Genomic DNA, 18,845 nt, shown 5'->3' with positions numbered 1-18,845 from the left:
GGGCTGATTCCAGCCTGCTGGTTTTAGCATCCCATCAACATATGCCTTTACCTTCTGCTATAACTCTTCTGGGTCCCTTCTCTATAACCTATCCTGTGGTAAGGACTCATTCTTGACTGGGTAGCCTCATTCTTCTAAATTGCAAATCTGAATACTTTACCCCCTTCTCAAAACACATGTGGTGGCTTACGGAGGAGTAGGAATTGAGTCATTTTAAATCGGTTTGGCGTAAGCTAATGGAGCTTGTAATGATTATTCCTCATAGGGATAGTGTGAGGAACAGATAAGCTAAGTACTGTCAGGGGAGGTTCCCATTTGCCTTCTAGATAAAATCCAAACTGCTTAACCTGTAAACAAGCGCTCATCTGTCTCCACACTCCCTCTTGTCTTTTCTATGCTTTGATCTGCAGGAGGTATGAGCTTTTTTCACCTGTCTTTTGCCACTTAGACTCATGGAAAGACAGTCCTTCCTCCCTGCCTTGGTTGCTGTTTACCTGGCTAACTTCTCTTACTTCCCTGTAGCAGCTTAGGTAGCACTTCCCCTAGAAGGCCTTCTCCAGACCTCCAATAGGTTCCATTCACCTGCTTTGGCACCCCCCGACCACCAGCACGTTGTTTGCCATTGACCTAGCACTCCTCAGCTGTGTGTGTCTTCTTTGCTAGGTTGTCTGCTCAGTGAGAGCTAGAACTGTTCCTGGGCAGCTGGCTCTTTGTAGGCTCTAAACAAGTACTTGTTTAATGGGGGAGGAGCAGCCTCTTGTGCACGTGTGACATGCTGGGAGCTGGGAGAGTCACACCCCTTGCACAGGGATGGTGCTTGGTGTGACCGGATGCCTATTGTAGTGTTTCGGTGGACACTACCATTCCTTCATGCTATGGTTGCACTACACAAATGGGACCCAAGTCTCTGGTTACCTTCTGCCTATGGTCCATCCTTCTACAGTCTAAGAGAACCATAAGGATGAGGTTACATGACCTTCAAGGCCTTCTCCTGGGGGATTCTCTTTCGTATTGCCTCTCCCCATCTTCCTACTATGGAATGTTCTTGCAGCACTTTTGTAGATGTGACTATTCTCTATTAAGCTTGGGGCTTAGGAGGAAGTATTTCATAACCTGACAATCTGGGATCCTGGGAATACTTTCAGACCCTTCATTCCAAGGATCATATTTGAAGTAGAAGGCTAGGTTTGTCATGTTAAAAAATATACATTTGTATATAAATATATATCTATAAAGTTGTTGGGCTTAAAAATAAACGTTTATGAAAAAAAAGAGATTTGTCCCCAGCTCTGCAAACACAAACATGTCCATTTTCTTAGTTGAGTTTAACTTGCTATATTCAGATGTCAGTGGGTGGAGGGGTCCGGGGGGACCCAGCACCTCTCTGGAGTACTTTGCTTTCCACCAATTAGGGAGTGAACTGATGTTCTGGCGGGGCTTGTATGCATTAAGACCAATGTTCAAAATCTCTCCTAAATAAGAACCCTGCTGAATACTATCTTAAACGAATCCTCCCAGGTCCTTTTGAGATAGTCTGGAAGTATTTTCTGGTTGAGAACTAAAGGCTGCGGAAAGTCTAAGGAACATACCCAGGATTACTTGGTGTACTTATCATGAAATTAGGAATAAGGGCTAAGAGGATGAACCTCTTTCTTTTAATCAGCACGAAACAACAGCTTTAAAAAATACATGCTCTGAACTTTGCAGAGAAGTTCAAAACATGATTCCTATTGTACTTTGTGGCTGCTAGCTAAGCCTTTAAAAAAACCCAGCACATTTTGCATTGGTACTTTTTGTCAGGATTTTCCAGTCCTGTTAGAGAAGATGGTAGGGTATTCATTATTAGATTTGCTAATTAATTAAAATGTTATGGCCGGGTGTGGTGGCTCGTGCCTGTAATCCCAGCACGTTGGGAGGCTGAAGCAGGTGGATCACTTGAGGTCAGGAGTATGAGACCAGCCTGGACAACGTGGTGAAACTCCATCTCTACTCAAAATACAAAAATTAACTGGGTGTGATGCACATCTGCAATCCCAGCTACTTGAGAGGCTGAAGTGAGAGAATCACTTGAACTTGGGAGGCAGAGGTTGCAGTGAGCCAAGATCATGCCACTGCACTCCAGTCTGGGTGACAGAGCGAGACTCCATCTCAAAAAAAAAAAAAAAAGTATTTCCTCTGCATCTGAGGACATGATCTTCAGTGGTGTCCTGAAGGAAGCTGTTACGTGTTAGGTCAGAAAATCAATAAGTAATGGCTGAGTGCCTACTGTTGCCATGCTAGTCTTGGCAGCTTCATCTCCATGAACAAGGGCACCCTGTGCTTTTATTTTTATCTGTCAATTAAGTTTTCCTTGATAATTTTCAGATCAGAGGGATGAAGAGCTGCCCACCCTGTTGCATTTTGCTGCGAAGTATGGACTGAAGAACCTCACTGCCTTGTTGCTCACCTGCCCAGGAGCCCTGCAGGCATACAGCGTGGCCAACAAGCATGGCCACTACCCCAACACCATCGCCGAGAAACATGGCTTCAGGGACCTGCGGCAGTTCATCGACGAGTATGTGGTAAGGTCAAGGCAGGAGGGGCCCAGGATTGGAAATGCACGCTGTGATAGGATGGCTGCCCTTTCACCCAAAATACGAATAGATTTTATCTCTAGCATGTCCTCATGTGCCTCTTCTGGCTGTGGGTAGTATGTGTGGGCTTAAGAAATGAGGTCTAGAGTCACATGGACCTGGGTCCAAATTCCTGTACCAACCCTTGTTAGCCTTGTGATGTTGGGTAAGTCACGTATCCTCTCTCAGTTTCCTAATATGCAGAAGGAAGATAATCATAGTTCGAGTCATAGAGTTCTTTTGAAGGTAAAATGGAATCATTTCTATTAAGCACTGAGGTTCACCCTCAAAGAATTTACAGAAACCTTTATAGAGTGAATTGGCTGAAAGTAGAGGCTGATACCTCCCCCCACCTCCCCACCTGCCTCCAGGGCACCTTGGTGGGATGCTCCCAGCTGCCTCGCCCACCTTCAGGGCCCGGTGAACTGTGTTAGGCTTGGTTTCTTCTTTAGCAGAGACCACAATAAAGCTATGCACCTGGAAGGCATCAGGGCAGCAACTCTGAGGCCCACCTCCTGCTGACAGCCTCGCTTTCTCTTTCTAACCCCCTGCCTAGATCCCATCTTAAGACAGGCAGGCACACCCAGTTTATCTGATCATCTGGTTTGGGGCCCTCAGCTCCTCCTCGAACACTGACTTCTGGGTCCTTCTTTGAGGCTGATCGCACCGCATGTCTACCTCTTATTCCATGCCCCAGTATGGCCTCTGATGCCTGGGAAGCAGCTGCTCTTCCTGATCCCAGTCCTTTGTGGTTTTCCTCCTTCTTCACAGACTCCCAGAGGGTACCTGAGAATAGCTCAGCCTCTGGCATGGGGCTGTGACCTCACAGGGAGCAATAAACACAGCCCAGTCTTGCTGTCGACCTCCAGACAGGAGGGAGCCTGACATCTCCCCAGAAACTTAACTCTCTGCTCTGTGTTGGAAAATCTACAAGACAGTGATTCACGGAGGCACACAGAGGGGACTTCCCAGTGTTTACAGGTGTATAAGTATTTTGAATAAAATGGTGTGAGTCCTTTTTTTGGGCATCACTGACACAAATAAGGCTAAAAGGTGCTCTCAGTCTGGGTGTATTTACTCAGTTTTTTCTTAAAGTCACAAATGTACCAAATGTAGCATTTCATTTCCATGCCAATAGTTTTTATTAATAACCTACTGTGTTCATATTAGTAACTAGTATTTATTGAACGTATTTGATTTGAAAATGTATTATCTCATTTAATCCCCACCACAATCCTTTGAAGTTGACAGTATTGAGAGCCAATACTTTACAAAAGAGGAAAACGGCTTAGAAAGGCAAAGTCATTGTGCTTAGGGCCACAAACTATTCAGGGCAGAGATAGGATTTGCACCTAGTTTGATACTAAAGCCAGGGCTTGTTATCCTGTTGTATTTAACTGGCATGTTGAAAGGTGCACTTTCGGCCGGGCGCGGTGGCTCAAGCCTGTAATCCTTGCACTTTGGGAGGCCGAGACGGGCGGATCACGAGGTCAGGAGATCGAGACCATCCTGGCTAACCCGGTGAAACCCCGTCTCTACTAAAAAATACAAAAAACTAGCCGGGCGAGGTGGCGGGCGCCTGTAGTCCCAGCTACTCGGGAGGCTGAGGCAGGAGAATGGCGTAAACTCGGGAGGCGGAGCTTTCAGTGAGCTGAGATCCGGCCACTGCATTCCAGCCTGGGCGACAGAGCGAGACTCTGTCTCAAAAAAAAAAAAAAAAAAAAAAAAAAAAAGAAAGATGCACTTGCAGTTGGTGCTGAAGTTAATCTAGGTCATAGTGTCTTTGCTTTCTTCCTATGGTCACCTTCAACCAATGTAGCTTCAGCATTCTGATCAAAAGACTGTCCCTTTGTGTTGCTTATGGCCTCTTAGAACTGTCCCATTTCCTTTTGTCACCACATCAAAACCAAAGGCCAGATCTTGAATCTCCAACATTTCACAGCTGTCATCTGGCTTATTGGGTCTCGTGAGGAAACTCACGAAGTGTCAATCAAATATTAGTTATCTTAGGGTAGTGGTGGTGAAAATGAGGATTTTTGTGGGTTGATGCTGAAATAAAGATTGTGAAACACCAAAGTTTCTTACCAGGAAAAGTTGTGCAGAGGTTTCAGGGAAGTCACCTCTCTGGCTTCACAATCACATGGAAGCAGGATGGCAGTGGGAGGTGGGGGAGAACCTTTCTGATGTCAGGACACTTTCTCCAAGATCATCTCTGCTTTTGGGCACACAGGATATTAAATTGAGGCCCGAACCCCTGGAAATGGTCAGGGTTCCTGACAGTTTGGAGGAGCCTGCGAAAGGAACAGGGGCTAGTGTGCCAAGCTGTGGAGTGAGCTCTGACTGCACACGGTGCGAGAACACCTTAGCTGCATTCCTGTTCAGCTCATTTGAATTTCTGCGTGGCTAGTCAGGAAAGGTCACACCTTCTTGTGTCATTTTTTCCCTTTGGAGGAACCACTAGGGTGTAGAAGAAAGATCAAAGATCAGATTGCAAGCCCTTGAGTAAGATACTAGATTTTTGTGAGCTTTGTTTTTCTGGTCTGTAAACTAGGGAATATTATACCTTTCTCTAGCAGTAGTGGAATGGATTACAGGAGATAGGGTATAGACAAATACCTAGCATCGCACCTGACATTTAAAAGGTGCTCATGGGAAAGTTTTTTTTAAAATTATTATTATTTTTTAGACAGAGTCTTGCTCTGTTGCCCAGGCTGGAGTGCAGTGGTGCGATCTTGGCTCACTGCAACCTCCCCCTCCTGGATTCAAGCAATTCTCATGCCTTGGCCTCCTGAGTAGCTGGGATTCCAAGCGTGCTCTACCATGCCCGGCTAATTTTTGTATTTTTAGTAGAGATGAGGTTTTGCCATTTTGGCCAGGCTGGTCTTGAACTCCTGACCTCAGGTGATCCACTCACCTTGGCCTCCCAAAGTCCTGGGATTACAGGTGTGAGCCACCACACCTGGCCATGGGAAAGTAATTTTTAATTTGTATCCTCTGGTCAGTGGACATTTAGTGAGTATCTCCTGAGTGCCTAACTCTATGCTTAGTGTTGTAGGAAGATACGAAGATTAAAACAAAAACATAAAAGAAACTAAAAAAAGGTGGGAAGCCTGGCCTCAAGGAGCATTCAGTCAGGCGGGAAAATACAAATACACACAACCAATTGCAATCCTGACTCATGGGAACCTTTACTTTGCTGGCCACAAGTGCCTTTGGGGGCCAAGTTCCACCCAGAAAGCCAGGCGGCCTCAGTGCGCCGTGGGTCTCGTCTTCTCTTTCAGGAAACGGTGGACATGCTCAAGAGTCACATTAAAGAGGAACTGATGCAAGGGGAGGAGGCTGACGCTGTGTACGAGTCCATGGCCCACCTTTCCACAGACCTGCTCATGAAATGCTCGCTCAACCCCGGCTGTGACGAGGATCTCTATGAGTCCATGGCTGCCTTCGTCCCAGCTGCCACTGAAGACCTCTGTAAGTAGCACGACCCAGTTCTGCTTCCACCTTTCTGCTGAGAAACAGCTTTTCTCATTCCAGTTGACGACAGCGTGGGGCAGTCCCTACTTACCCTCACTTCACCCCAGAGAGATGAAGGTCCTGTTTTACACAAAGCTAGGGCTGGAGTCATGGCTGTGACAAGCAGAATTCTTCTCCAAACTTCCTCTGTTGTGACTGCTGGGAGAGTTTAAGCAAATATCTGGAAGTCAGAATTGATGAAGTCATTGCCTCATGATCTGAGAGGCCAAATTGGTGGCTCTCAGCCCTCAGTCTCCATGGGTCCTTTTTATAACAAACATGTTGTAATACCCCCTTTCCTACTCTGACATGAGATTTATATATTATATAACCTACCTACATATAAAATTCTCAGAAATCAAATATACTGCCCTAATTGAAATAGGAAAGAGAAATTAAAGAAGAGGACATGCTCAAACATGCCTGCATCAGAAGTCATGACAAAATAGTCAGATGCAGACACACTCAGAATCACTGTGAACATTACGGCTTCAAACGTTGACTGACACACGTCTGCAGTCTTGGTGGCTCAAATGATGGGAACAATGTTGGCACTGGCATCCGGATTTTCCTAGATGATGAACAACTCTATGATTTCCTTTCCATTTTCATAGAAATTGAATTTCTAACAAATTAAGTGCAAAAATAAGATGTGTTTATATGTGAAACAGTTTAGGTTCTAGGCTCAGAAAATAATAAGCAGATTTTTTGAGGGCGAGGGGTAATTTGATCTTATTGCATTAATATATAGTAAACTTATTTTCAAAATATTCTTCAGGATCATGATTTTTCTTGTAAACTGTTTACAAACTTTGCCCATATTTTATTATCTTGTTTTTTCCAATGCAAAGTAATACATTTTGACAAAAGTGAATGAGCAGTAAAAGTTCCCCTCCAGCACCTAAACTCAAAACAAAATAGGAACGTATAACTGAGTTGAGAGAAGTTATGTGACTTGTGACTCCCAGCCAATATGGCATTAGTAATAATTAGTAATAAAATGATAGGTATATTTGTTTATATTTTTGCTTGTATCTGCTGACATTAAATTTAAAAATATACACATACATGTACAGATACACAGATGTGCAGAAATATACATAAAGGTATAAATATGTATCATAAGTGCTTTTTAAAACTTAAATGTATGTCTAGAGGAATATTTGAAAGTCACGAGGGACGTGAAACACCTCTTCAATGGGCAGGGCTGTCCCACACATGGCAGGATGTCTAGGGTCCTTCCCCCTTTTACTAAATGCCATCTCCTTGGTGACCACCCAAAACACCCTCATAGATTTTTCCAAATGCCCCAGGGGGGCAGTGCCACCACCCTTGAGAACCACTGATCTAGGTAACAGTGGATGTGATCTCCACGCACATACTGGAGTTGAAGCAGGAGACCCACACAGCAGGCCCTCTAAGAGGCTTATTCATGTGTTACCATCATTCGCTATCAAATGCTAAGCATGCGGAGGCACCACTGGAGACTTAACCCTCCTTCCCTATGGGTTTCATTAATAGATTCAAGAAAGAGAAGTATCCACCAAGGTATCAACATTATGGATGGGGAAGTTTCTGGAATGGGCTAGATTGAGTATTACAAGCCTTCAGCCTGAAAAGAAGACAGTAGGGCCCTGGGCCCACAGGGAGGCGGGCCTGACTTTCCCATCCGTGAACTCATGGAAGAGCAGGCGCCAACAGGGTGCCTTGGAGAGAAGGCATAGGTTGATCAGAGGGCCAGAGGCAGTCTCTGATGCCAGCAAGCCTTTGACACCGATCCCAGAACCTGCAAGATGTGGTCCAGTGGTTGTTTAGGTGTTTGTCAGTTAGATTGGGTGCTCCTTTAGGGGAAAGAGCAATAAAAGCTCCCTCCAGCACCTAACTGGGAGGCTTGGAAGTGCTGGGGGAAGCTCTTCCCAAATGAGCTGTGCCTTGACATGGATGTGGGGAGAGAAAGCACCATCACTACCATCCACACCCTTGATCTCACTGAAGTCCGAAAGCTACCCACTAGGATGCTTTTCTTACCTGCACTTTACAAATGGGGAAACAGAGGCACAGAGGGACTGAACATTCCCAAAGTGTCACAGCCAATCAGTGATAGAGCCCAGATTTGAATCCAGATTTCTCTGTCATTAGGACCATATTCTGTATACTGTGGCAGAAATTGTTATCCAACACCACGCATTTTAGTCGTGGTTCCTTTTGGAAAAACCATCTAGCCTCTATAGCCTTTCTTCCCCTATCTGCAACTCCAGATATTGGATAACAAAGCAGCCTCTGGCGCCCCCTAGCCTTGCCCATCATCCTATCCATATACCCAATAAGCATTTCTGGAGCATCTAGCACATTTCAGTTACTGATCTCTTCTGGTTGTTGGAGATACAGGCAGGGAAGTGGGTAGGACCAATCCTTTCCATTGTGGAATAGGGACTCACTCACAAAAGAACACTTGGAGAACCACCAGTACCCACTTGAATCTGGAGACTGCATCATCCTTTCTGCCCTGTGTCTTTGCTATGAAACTACTGGACAGTTAAAGAAAGCCCTACTTTATTGGCAGTTTAGGGTTGACAGAGCCTTACACTTGTCCCCCTGGATATTCTAACACATGCCATGCTCCCACCACAGCACTGGAAACCTTCAGGGAATGCCAAAGGTGTCTCTCCCATTATTCCTGGTCTGCTGGGCCCCTCACAGCAGGATCGGTGAGGTTTACCAGGGCTTCCCAAGGCAGCAGTGTGCTGTGGAGCTAGCCTGGTTTGTAGCCAACTGGCAACTTGTAAAGTCACCCGGGCCAGGGGGCTTCTGGGTGCCGTGGAGCTGGAAGGAGGCCACCAGTGGGGGAGGCAGGCTGTCACATTTGGCTGCTTTTTGCATAGGAAAAGGAAACTCACCGCATTTTTCTTTTTCCTTCCTTCCTTGCTGCCTGCCTTCCTTCTTTTTTTTTTTTTTTTTGAGACAAGTTCTGGCTCTATTGCTCAGGCTAGAGTGCAGTGGCACAATCCCAGCAATCCCAGCTCCCTGTAACCACTGCCTCCCGGCTCAAGCCGTCCTCCCACCTAAGCCTCCCGAGTTACTGGGACTACAGGCATGAACCACCATGCCCAGTTAATTTTTTGTATTTTTCATATAGATGGGATTTTGTGATGTTGCCCAGGCTGGTCTTGAACTTGTCAGCTCAAGCAATCCGTCTGCCTTGGCTTCCCAAACCAAAGTGTTCCAAGTTATTCCAAGTGCTGCCAGGTGTTCCAAGTTATTACTCTGCTGGGATTACAGGCGTGAGCCACCGTGGCTGGCCCACATTTTTCATTTCCCCGATTATATGAACTCTGAATTTTCTGACTCTAGACATGGTTTGGTTTGTGTTTCTGTCCCTGTGGCTGTCAAGTTTAACCTTGAGAATGATCGCTTACCTCCTGGCTCAGAAGCAGCAGCAACTTGGACTTGGGGAGGAATAATTCATTTTCCTAAGGGTGGCTCAGTAGGTGACAAGGTAGCTTAATTCATAAAGAAGTAGGATAAAGGACAAACTGCTAAATCTAAAATGCGTATTTGCAGCACCCCCCAGCAGAGTAATAACTTGGAACACCTGGCAGCCCTTTCAAAGTCCACGGACTGCCTGTGTCTCCGTGATCTCACCTGACCACCCTAGGGTTTAGTGCATAGGATGATCTCTGTTTCACAGGAAAGAAAACTAAGGCTCCAAGATTTAGTAACTTACCTAAGTCCCATCAAGGGAGGACTGGATCAGGAATCTGTGTCTTCGAATTCCCAGGAGGCAAATCTGTCTGCTGTCCCACTGGAATATAGGGCTCTCCTGGCCTGCCTTTCTAGGGTCTGCATTTGTCAGCCCTGAGATAGACACTTATACAGGGGCTATTTCTAAATGTCTAGATTGCCACATTTATCAGTGCCCCACCATTGACTGTGGTAACCCTAGAGGCTGAAAATAACCATATTAAGGAAATTAGGCTGTGTTCATTCACTCAGTCGCTTACTCATTGATTCGCTCACAGTACAAACATTATAGGGTGGCAGGCTTTAGGCCGGTTTCAGACCACTGCTTTGGAGATCACCTAACTGTTGTTGGGACAAATCTTTCTGACTTGAGTTTGGGAAAGGGGTGGTAATGAGGTTGCTTCTCCAAAGAGAATCCAAGGCAACCACCTGAGTTGGAAGGTTATAGGGGAAGCTCCCAGTGTTAACTGAAATGGGGTTGGAGAGAGGTGTTGGGTTCTGACCATGAGATCGTACAATTCTGCTCCAATCTCTCCTTCCCCTGAACTTGCTTGCGTGGGTGTACACACACACACACACACACACACACACGCACACACGTCACACTCACAACTCTTTAGTTTAGATATGCTGCCACCAGGTGGTAACTATGTGTCTTTGTTATCAAACCTTCAACTTTGCTCCCAATTCTCTTGAGAATTTTTTGATCAAGGCCCCACAGATCAGTCGGGCATGGTGGCTCATACCTGTAATCCCAGCATTTTGGGAGGCTGAGGCGGGAGGATTGCTTGAACCCAGGAATTTGAGACCAGCCTGGGCAGCATAGTAAGACCTCGTTTCTGCAAAAAAATTTTTAAAAATTAGCTGGGCATGGTGGCACATGCCTGTGGTCCCAGCTACTCAGGAGGCTCTGGTGGGAGAATTGCTTGAGCCTGGGCATTCAAGGCTGCAGTGAGCCATGACTGCGCCACTGCATTCCAGCCTGCTAACAAAATGGGACCCTGTCTCAAAAAAAAAAAAAAAAAAAAAAAAAGACCCCACATATTTAAAGCATCAACTTCCACACCTTATTATGTAAGAGATAAAATGTCTTTATTGAGGACAAGCTTATGCAAACATTAAATAAAACTCCAGGCAAATGTCCGTGGGTGCTTTCACTATCTCCTCATCTTTTTCTGTCTTAGTTCTTTGTCCCCTGCCCTTACCTTGGAGAATGATATGTTAACTCCTGGTGGTCCCTGGACCTAGGTGATTAATTTTGTGTTGAAAGCTTGCCCAGTGACTGGTCACCTCTCTGAGGCTCTGGGTAGAATGGCCTTGGGAGCCAGTTCTGGGAGGCCCTTGTCCAGTCTGTTTCCAAGGTAATCTGCTTTGTGGGTTGTAGCTTTGCTTCAATACCTGAGAGCCTCATTTTTCTTCCACAAAGCGAAAGGAACGAAAGGAGAAAGGTGTTATCATCTTGCCGTTAGAAACTGCAGACTCACTAATCAATCCCAGAGGACTGTTCTGCTCCATGTTACCCCTGCACTGAACTTTTCTTCTGAACCCCTGATCCCTACCTCATTGTTCTGTAGCTCAAGTGTTTATGTAGTGGAGAGCTGACTTAGCTCTAGCTAACTTGCCAGCTTCCCTTAGCAACCTCCTTGGTAACTGGCATCTTTGTAACAGATCATTTCCTGCAGTGTTTTCTTTACCTGATCTCTCTGATTACAGCCCCTCTCTGCAAGCTGGGTTCTGTCTGAGCTGGGGGCACACTTGGGGACTGTAAAGAACCTCACAGCCCAGCCCTGTAGGTCTGAAACCAACTGAAGGATGATTTGTATGCAAAATGACTACATTACTGGTTTGCTTATGAGACATACTGTCTTTCCTATCTGCATCCTTTTCTCTCAGGAGCCTCCCTCCCTGTGACTGCTGAGGCTCTGTCATCCTCCTGGCATCCCTTTTGGGAGGATTCTGGCGAGTAGAGCCAAGAGATGCCTCAAGACCCGTGGGCCTGGGTGCACAGCATGAATTCTCACCTGCAAGGACAGAATCCACTGGGGAGCAGGGAGATGAGCTCAGTGTACCTCCTGACTTCTTGTTGCTTTTTGCTCCTCCATAAATACACGAACTATGTTGGGGACATAGGGACTTAGTGAAAGCATGCTGGATTGAATGTTTTAAAAAGATAAAATCCCCATCGCCAGCAGCAACCTTGCTCCCCTCTGAACCTGCACAGCTTTCAGGTCATGCTTTCCTTGGGACACTGCACACACATCCCCTGGGGCTCTAGTTATATACAGGCTTCTCTGGTCACCCTCTCCTGGCCTCGATAGGAAGCATGTCTTACAGCTTTGTATCATCCACAATGCCCATCCCAGTGCTGTACACAATAGGTGTTCAACGATTTCTTGAATTTGAGCTACCAGAAAATAAGATGTAATTCTCGACTTTGTGGGTGGAATAGTGTGTCGGTATTCCAGTGCAAAGACCTCACCCGCCTCATAGGTGGTACTGAGACATCTGTTAGGTGTCCCCGAGTGTGGGACATCTCAGGGTGGCAGTAACTCCATTGGTCACTACAAGCTGCCTTTTCTTTCATGTTCCCATACACTTGATTCTTCCTTCTGCCTAAATTGCCTTTCTCTTTTCTCAGCTTGGGAAATGCCCAGATTCCTTCACAAAGCCCAGATGCCTTCATATTCATGTGTTCGTTTGTTTTTCCTTTATTAGTTTGTTCATTCATCCATTCAACAAATATTTATGAAACCTCTCGTGTTTAAATCACGCTGTGCTAGGTGATGATGAGTCATTAAACAAGCTGGCATGAAACTTGCCTTTCAAAGCTTACATTCTAGTGAGAGAGCTGGATGTTAAACAAAAACACCACATAACTGAATATATAACCACAAACTGTGACAGTGCTATGGAGGAAAAGAACACTGCTTTGAGAATGTAGGTGGGGCTGTGTTCAGGTGGGCTACCACATGGGACTCACTGCACAGCACCACAAATGCATCCCATAGACTCACTCCTGCATGACAGAGGGTCTTTGTGCTTGCCGGGGGTACTGTATTGAGGCATTTGTCTGCATAAGAAAACCACAGAACTTGTTTGCAGCTTCTCCTAAACTATTTATCCTCAGTCCTTTCTTCATTGCCAATGTCAACCATCACTCATTAGCCCTGTAACTTTACACTGCTATTCTCGTGTGTGTGTGTGTGTGTTTGTGTGTGTGTGTGTCTTAGTCTGTTTTCTGTTGCTATAACAGAACACCATGAACTGGGTAATTTGTAAAGAAAATAAGTTTATTTAGCTCACGATTCTGGAGGCTGGAAAGTCCAAGAGCATGGTTCTGGCATCTTGTGCGTCATAACATTGTGGAAAGTATTCACATGGCAAAAGGACAAGAGTAGGAGAGCCAGAGGGGTCTTGCTTTCATAACAAAGCTACTCCTGTGATAATAAACCCACTCTCACGATAGCAACATTAATCCATTCATGAGGATGGAGGGATTAAGTTTGCAACACATGAAATTTTGGGGCACACATTCAAATCAGCACTCTGCTCCTAGCCTCCAAAATTCATGTCCTTCTCACATACAAAATACATTCATTCGTTTCCAATTGCCCCAAAAGTCTTAACTTGTTCCAGCATCAACTCAGAAGTCCAAAGTACGTAGCCCAAAGGCCTCAGAACCAGGAAGCTGATTGTGTAACTCTCAGTCTCAGCTCAAAAGCCTGAGAACCCAAGGGGAGAGCAGCTAGTGTATGTCCTATAGTCCAAAGGGTGGAGAGCCTGGAGTTCTGATGTCCAACCCAGAGAAGAAGAGTGTATGGCAGTGTATGCCAGCCCCTGGGGAGACACCAGTTCACCTTTTGTTTGTTTTTGCTCCATTAGGGCCCTGAGCTGATGAGATGATGCCTGCCTACATTGAGGGTGGATCTTTTCTACTCACATGCTTCTCTTCTGGAAACACCCTCACTCTAGGTATTCCCTAATACAGTCAAGTTGACACCTAAAATTGACCATCACAGGCCAGGCATGGTGGCTCATGCCTGTAATCTCAGCACTTGGGGAGGCCAAAGTGGGCAGATAGCTTGAGTATAGGAGTTCAAGATCAGCCTGGGCAATATGGCGAAAACCCATTTAAAAAAAAATTTTTTTTTTAAATTAGCCAGACATGGTGGTGCGTGCCTGTAGTTAGGAGGCTCAGGTGGGAGGATCACCTGGGAAATTGAGGCTGCAGTGGGCCATGATTGTGCCCCTGCACTCTAGCCTGGGTGACAGAGTGGGACCTTGTCTCAAAAAATAAAATAAATTAACTATCACAGAGAGAGAGTGTGTGTGTGATTGCATATCTCTCCCATCTCTCCCTCTCCCTCTTTCTGCCATCCCATTACTTCTTTAGCGTACAGAAAAGCTGGACTTTTTCATTGGCATGGTCAGTCAAACCATTCTACCTGGGGGCAAACTGACCCATTAGGTTCCAGGTTATCTTCAAATGTTTGACTATAATGCTCCTTGCTCTAAGACTCTCTTTTTAGCCACAAAAGATTCTTGCTGGGGAAAAAAAATTCTTTTGGCCTCCTTTCAGGGTTTGAAAGCCTTCTAGAAGAATAGTCTTTCAGTAGCTGACATTTCACTGTATTATATACTCACTTGGCTTTCTGTTAAATTAACAGCATATAATCTGGATGGAGTTTCCACTGCAGCTAAGTGGTCTGTGTCCCACGAAGAGTATCATATGGGTGTCTTTGAGAATTCACTATTGCCCTTGATTTATTCTTTAATTAAGTGCCTGCTTGGGTGTTCTCTCATCTGTTCAAGCTTCTTGCATTCCAGGAGTGGGTTCTTTCTGACTGACTCCTTAAATACAGTGCAGTGTGACTCTATAGCTGGCTTTTCCAGTAGGAGGCTGTGGCCCCAGAGTCTCCTTGCCATTGTTGTTGTTTTTCTTTGCTGAAATAAAAGAACTTTGCACTTTTTCCTCAGACCAGTAGGTTTCAGTGCATTTTGGTTTATTTTTAATTTGCAAGTCATGAAGTATAAGTGCTTAGGATCTGAAGTACAAACCCTGAACATCCAGGAATGCAGGGATTTGTTCTGATTTCCCTCCCAAAATGCTCTTTGTCTAGAAACAGACTCCCTTCACTTACATAATATTCTGTGTAGTTCACTGTATGTCCAGGTTGTGTGTATATGTGGAGTTGTCATATTTAGAGCCTGAGAGGGTTTTATCACTCATTAACCCCAGACAACCAGGTACCTTTTTAAAAATGTGGTATTACAAAGGTAATATCTGCTACTGTCAGGACTTAGTGCCTAATTAGGTGTGGAAAAGAGCATTTTAAAAAGAATTTCACATGCCAATGCCAGTTGGCCAGTATTTTTTTCTTTTATAATTTATTTTATTTTTTTAAATTTTATGGAGTCTTGCTCTGTCACCCAGACTGGAGTGCAGTGGTGCAATCTTGGCTCACTGCAACCTCCGCCTCCTGGGTTCAAGCAGTTTTCCTGCCTCAGCCTCTCGATAGCTGAGATTACAGGTGCACACCACCATGCCTGGCTAACTTTTTTTTGTGTGTGTATTTTTAGTAGAGATGGGGTTTTACCATGTTGGCCAGGTTGGTCTCAAACTGCTGACCTTATGATCCACCCCCATCGGCCTCCCAAAGTGCTGGGATTACAGGTATGAGCCACTGTGCCCAGCCTAGTTTTTTTTTTTTCTTTTTCTTTTTCCTTTTATTTTTTGAGATGGAGTCTCGCTCTGTTGCCCAGGCTGGAGTGTTGTGGTACAGTCTCGGCTCACTGCAACCTCCATCTTCTGGGTTCAAGCAATTCTCCTGCCTCAGCCTCCCAAGTAGCTGGGATCACAAGTACCCGCCACCACACCCCCTAATTTTTGTATTTTTAGTAGAGACAGGGTTTTGCCATGTTGGCCAGGCTAGTCTTGAACTCCTGACCTCAGGTGATCCTCCCGTCTAGGCCTCCCAAAATGCTGGGATTACAGGCATGAGCTACCACACCTTTAATAAATACTGGCCCCAGTTGGCCAATATTGAGTGCCTGGGTGCTGTGTTGAGAAGGACAGAAAGAATGCTATGATTGGTTAGTGATGTTTGCCATGAAAATGGAATAGGGACATGGAGGCCCGTGTATGGTAACTGCTGTTCCTGGTCTACAAAGATATTTATGTTCAACTAAAGATTTTAAGAAATCTTTTTCTTGTCCAGACACGGTGGCTCACACCTGTAATCCCAGCACTTTGGGAGGCCGAGGCGGGCGGATCACGACGTCAGGAGATCGAGACCATCCTGGCTAACACGGTGAACCCCCGTCTCTAATCTAGAAATACAAAAAATTAGCCAGGTGTGGTGGTGGGTGCCTGTTGTCCCAGCTACTCAGGAAGCTGAGGCAGGAGAATGGCGTGAACCCGAGAGGCGGAGCTTGCAGTGAGCCAAGATCGCATCGCTGCCCTCCAGCCTGGCTGACAGGGCAAGACTCCGTCTCAAAAAATATATGTATATCATTTTCTTTATAATATAAATGGAAAAACCATTTTTAGGTAACTTCATTTAAGGCAGTGCACATCTAGAGACTGAATAATGTCTACTTCAGAGCAAGGCTGCCTAGTTTGTGTGTAAACATGATGGACTCACTTGAGTGTGCCCTAATTCCTGTCCTCTCTTCCCTTCACTGACGCAGTATGGGAAGGAAATTCATGGCAGAATGACTATGCCTGATACTTGGGCCTATCTTGAGAGGCAGAATAATTCCCCTGAATCTGTAAATATGCTAAGTTACATGGCAAAGGAGAATTAAGATTGCAGACAGCATCAAGGTTGCTAATCAGCTGACTTCAAGATATGGAGAATATCCTGGATCACCTTGGTGAGCCCAATATAATCAAAAACGTCCTTAAAAGTGGAAGAGGGTGTCAGAAAACAGACCAGACAGAGGGCATCAAGGAGAGGACTCAGTTCAGCTAAGCTTTCTGCCCAACATTGCTGGGCTTGAAGATGGCAGAAGACGGCCTAGTGCTAAGGAATGCAGGTGGCCTCTAGAGTTGGGAAAGGACAAGGAGACAGATCCTCCTCTATAGCTTCCAGAAAGGAATGCAGCCCTGACAAAACCTTGACTTTGACCCAGTGGGACCTATTTCAGACTTCTGAGCCACAGAACTATAAGATAACAAATTTATGTTGTTTTAAATGGTAATTTGTCATAGCAGCCATAGAAAACTGATATGCCAATTAAGATGCCTCAATATAATAATAATGATAACAATGAAAATTTAGTGCCAGGCACTATTAGTAAGCATTTTATAAGCATTGTCTCCTTTGGCCCGAATGATCATCATATGAGGTAGGTACTGTTACTTATCCTCACTTTATAGATGGAGATATAGAAACTTAGCAATGTCAGGTGACTGCCCAAGGACACAGAGCTAGGAAGAGTCAGAACCAGGGCTTGAACCCAGGTCTCCAAGCTATCAAAGTCCGTGCTTCTGATCATGATGCCGACCTGCACTGGTTGCTCAGTGGCTAGCACCTGGGTCTCTATTAATTCCCTGGTTTCAGCTGCTGCCTTTCTCTGACTTAAGTTTGTCCCCTGCATGCAGTCTGTTCAGTTGACTCTAGCCCTCGTCAGTGCCTTTACTCCTGACTTCGGGTCTTCCCTGTGTCTGCAGACCACCCTCTCTCTCCTCCCTGCACCTTTGCCCCCATCATGTTCTTCCAGCCATGCCTTGGATCCTCTGGCTTTAGGCTCTGTCCTAAAGGTTGGCCTCTCCCTATGGTCCTGGTGGCATGGAGTGGTGCCAGCAGGGGTGAAAGAGCTGCAGGAATTGCCCCTTGGTGTTCACTGCTGGGCCGCTAATAAAGAGTGTGATAGGTGTCAGGGAAGTGTCAGGGAAGTGTAAGGCAAATGGGCATGGGAGCTCCAAGTCTGGTCTGGACCGCAGTGGCAGACCCTTCACCAAGGAGGGAAGAAGCCTGCTGGCTCTGTCAAGCCAGTACTTAGTGTCCAGAAGCCATGATAAAGAAAATGCACCTGGCCAGCCTTGTCTGTGAGTCAGATTTCCATAAATAACTCTATTGTAAAGAATTGATGTTTGTTGTCTGAAGATTCCTCCCGTGCTTTAGGTATATTCAAATATAAATATATTGAGTAGGCATAGTTTTTACTAGGCTAAATATAATAATGAAGTATTTGAGAATATGTGTGGAAATTCAAATATTACAATGAACTCATAAGCATTCATTACTTTGAAGACAGAAAACTTGGGTTCAAACAAGTAAAGGTCTTGTTGAAAGAAGTGTAAATTGAATCCTCTTTTTTGAATTTTCTCTGTTTAGGACATTAGCCTGGGTATAGAATTTAATAATAAAAATAATAGTAATAATAATAATAGTAGCTAGCATTCCTTTAGCACTTCCTGTGTGCTAGATACTGTGCTAAGCAGTTGGCAAGCTCCTAATTTAATACTCACGACAAACCTGTGAGATACATACTATTATTATCACCATTTTACAGACAAGAAGAGAGAGAAGCTGAGAGGATTTTTAAAACTTGGCCCAAGATAATTATGGGCAAAGAGAAAATATAATAGCTATCATTTCCCTTTCTGCATAAGATTTTGACCTTCAGTTGACTTCCTAGCTTTGTTACCCCGGTAACCTGATAAGAGCCAATGTCAACTATGTTTCCAGGCAACATTGCCTACAATAAAAATGGCTCCTGATTGGTAAATTGCATCTGGAACTGGGAGGATCTGTACAGGAACTAGAAATACTTCAAAGGGACACCGTTCTTTGGGCTTTCCTGAGGGCATTGACTCTGGCATATCTCTCATGCAGACCCTGGAAGCTATGCCTCTGGAGTTGCTATGAGAGAAATTGCTCTTGTAGGACATGAGGTTTTTCACCAGCGCGGCCTGCTATGGATCTTGTCTCTTTGCATCTGAGCTGCTGGTCAGGTGCAAGGACTGGCTCA

General features: G+C 45.2%; 1 protein-coding gene across 4 annotated transcripts in view; it reads left to right on the top strand.

The window, feature by feature from the left end:
• Positions 1-18,845, top strand: part of PIK3AP1 (phosphoinositide-3-kinase adaptor protein 1) — a 127,288-nt gene that overhangs the window by 68,614 nt on the left and 39,829 nt on the right. For all 4 annotated transcript variants that reach the window (XM_028853388.2, XM_015147776.3, XM_077945179.1 and 1 more), the window contains 2 exon segments: positions 2,365-2,561; positions 5,894-6,083. In XM_028853388.2, coding sequence (XP_028709221.2) covers positions 2,365-2,561; positions 5,894-6,083 — 387 coding nt within the window.

This window comes from Macaca mulatta, chromosome 9 (assembly GCF_049350105.2).
Source record: "Macaca mulatta isolate MMU2019108-1 chromosome 9, T2T-MMU8v2.0, whole genome shotgun sequence".
NCBI classification, from domain to species: Eukaryota; Metazoa; Chordata; class Mammalia; order Primates; family Cercopithecidae; genus Macaca; species Macaca mulatta.
The sequence above is the reverse complement of the archived record's forward strand: the minus strand, read 5'-3'. Positions and strand labels throughout refer to the sequence as shown.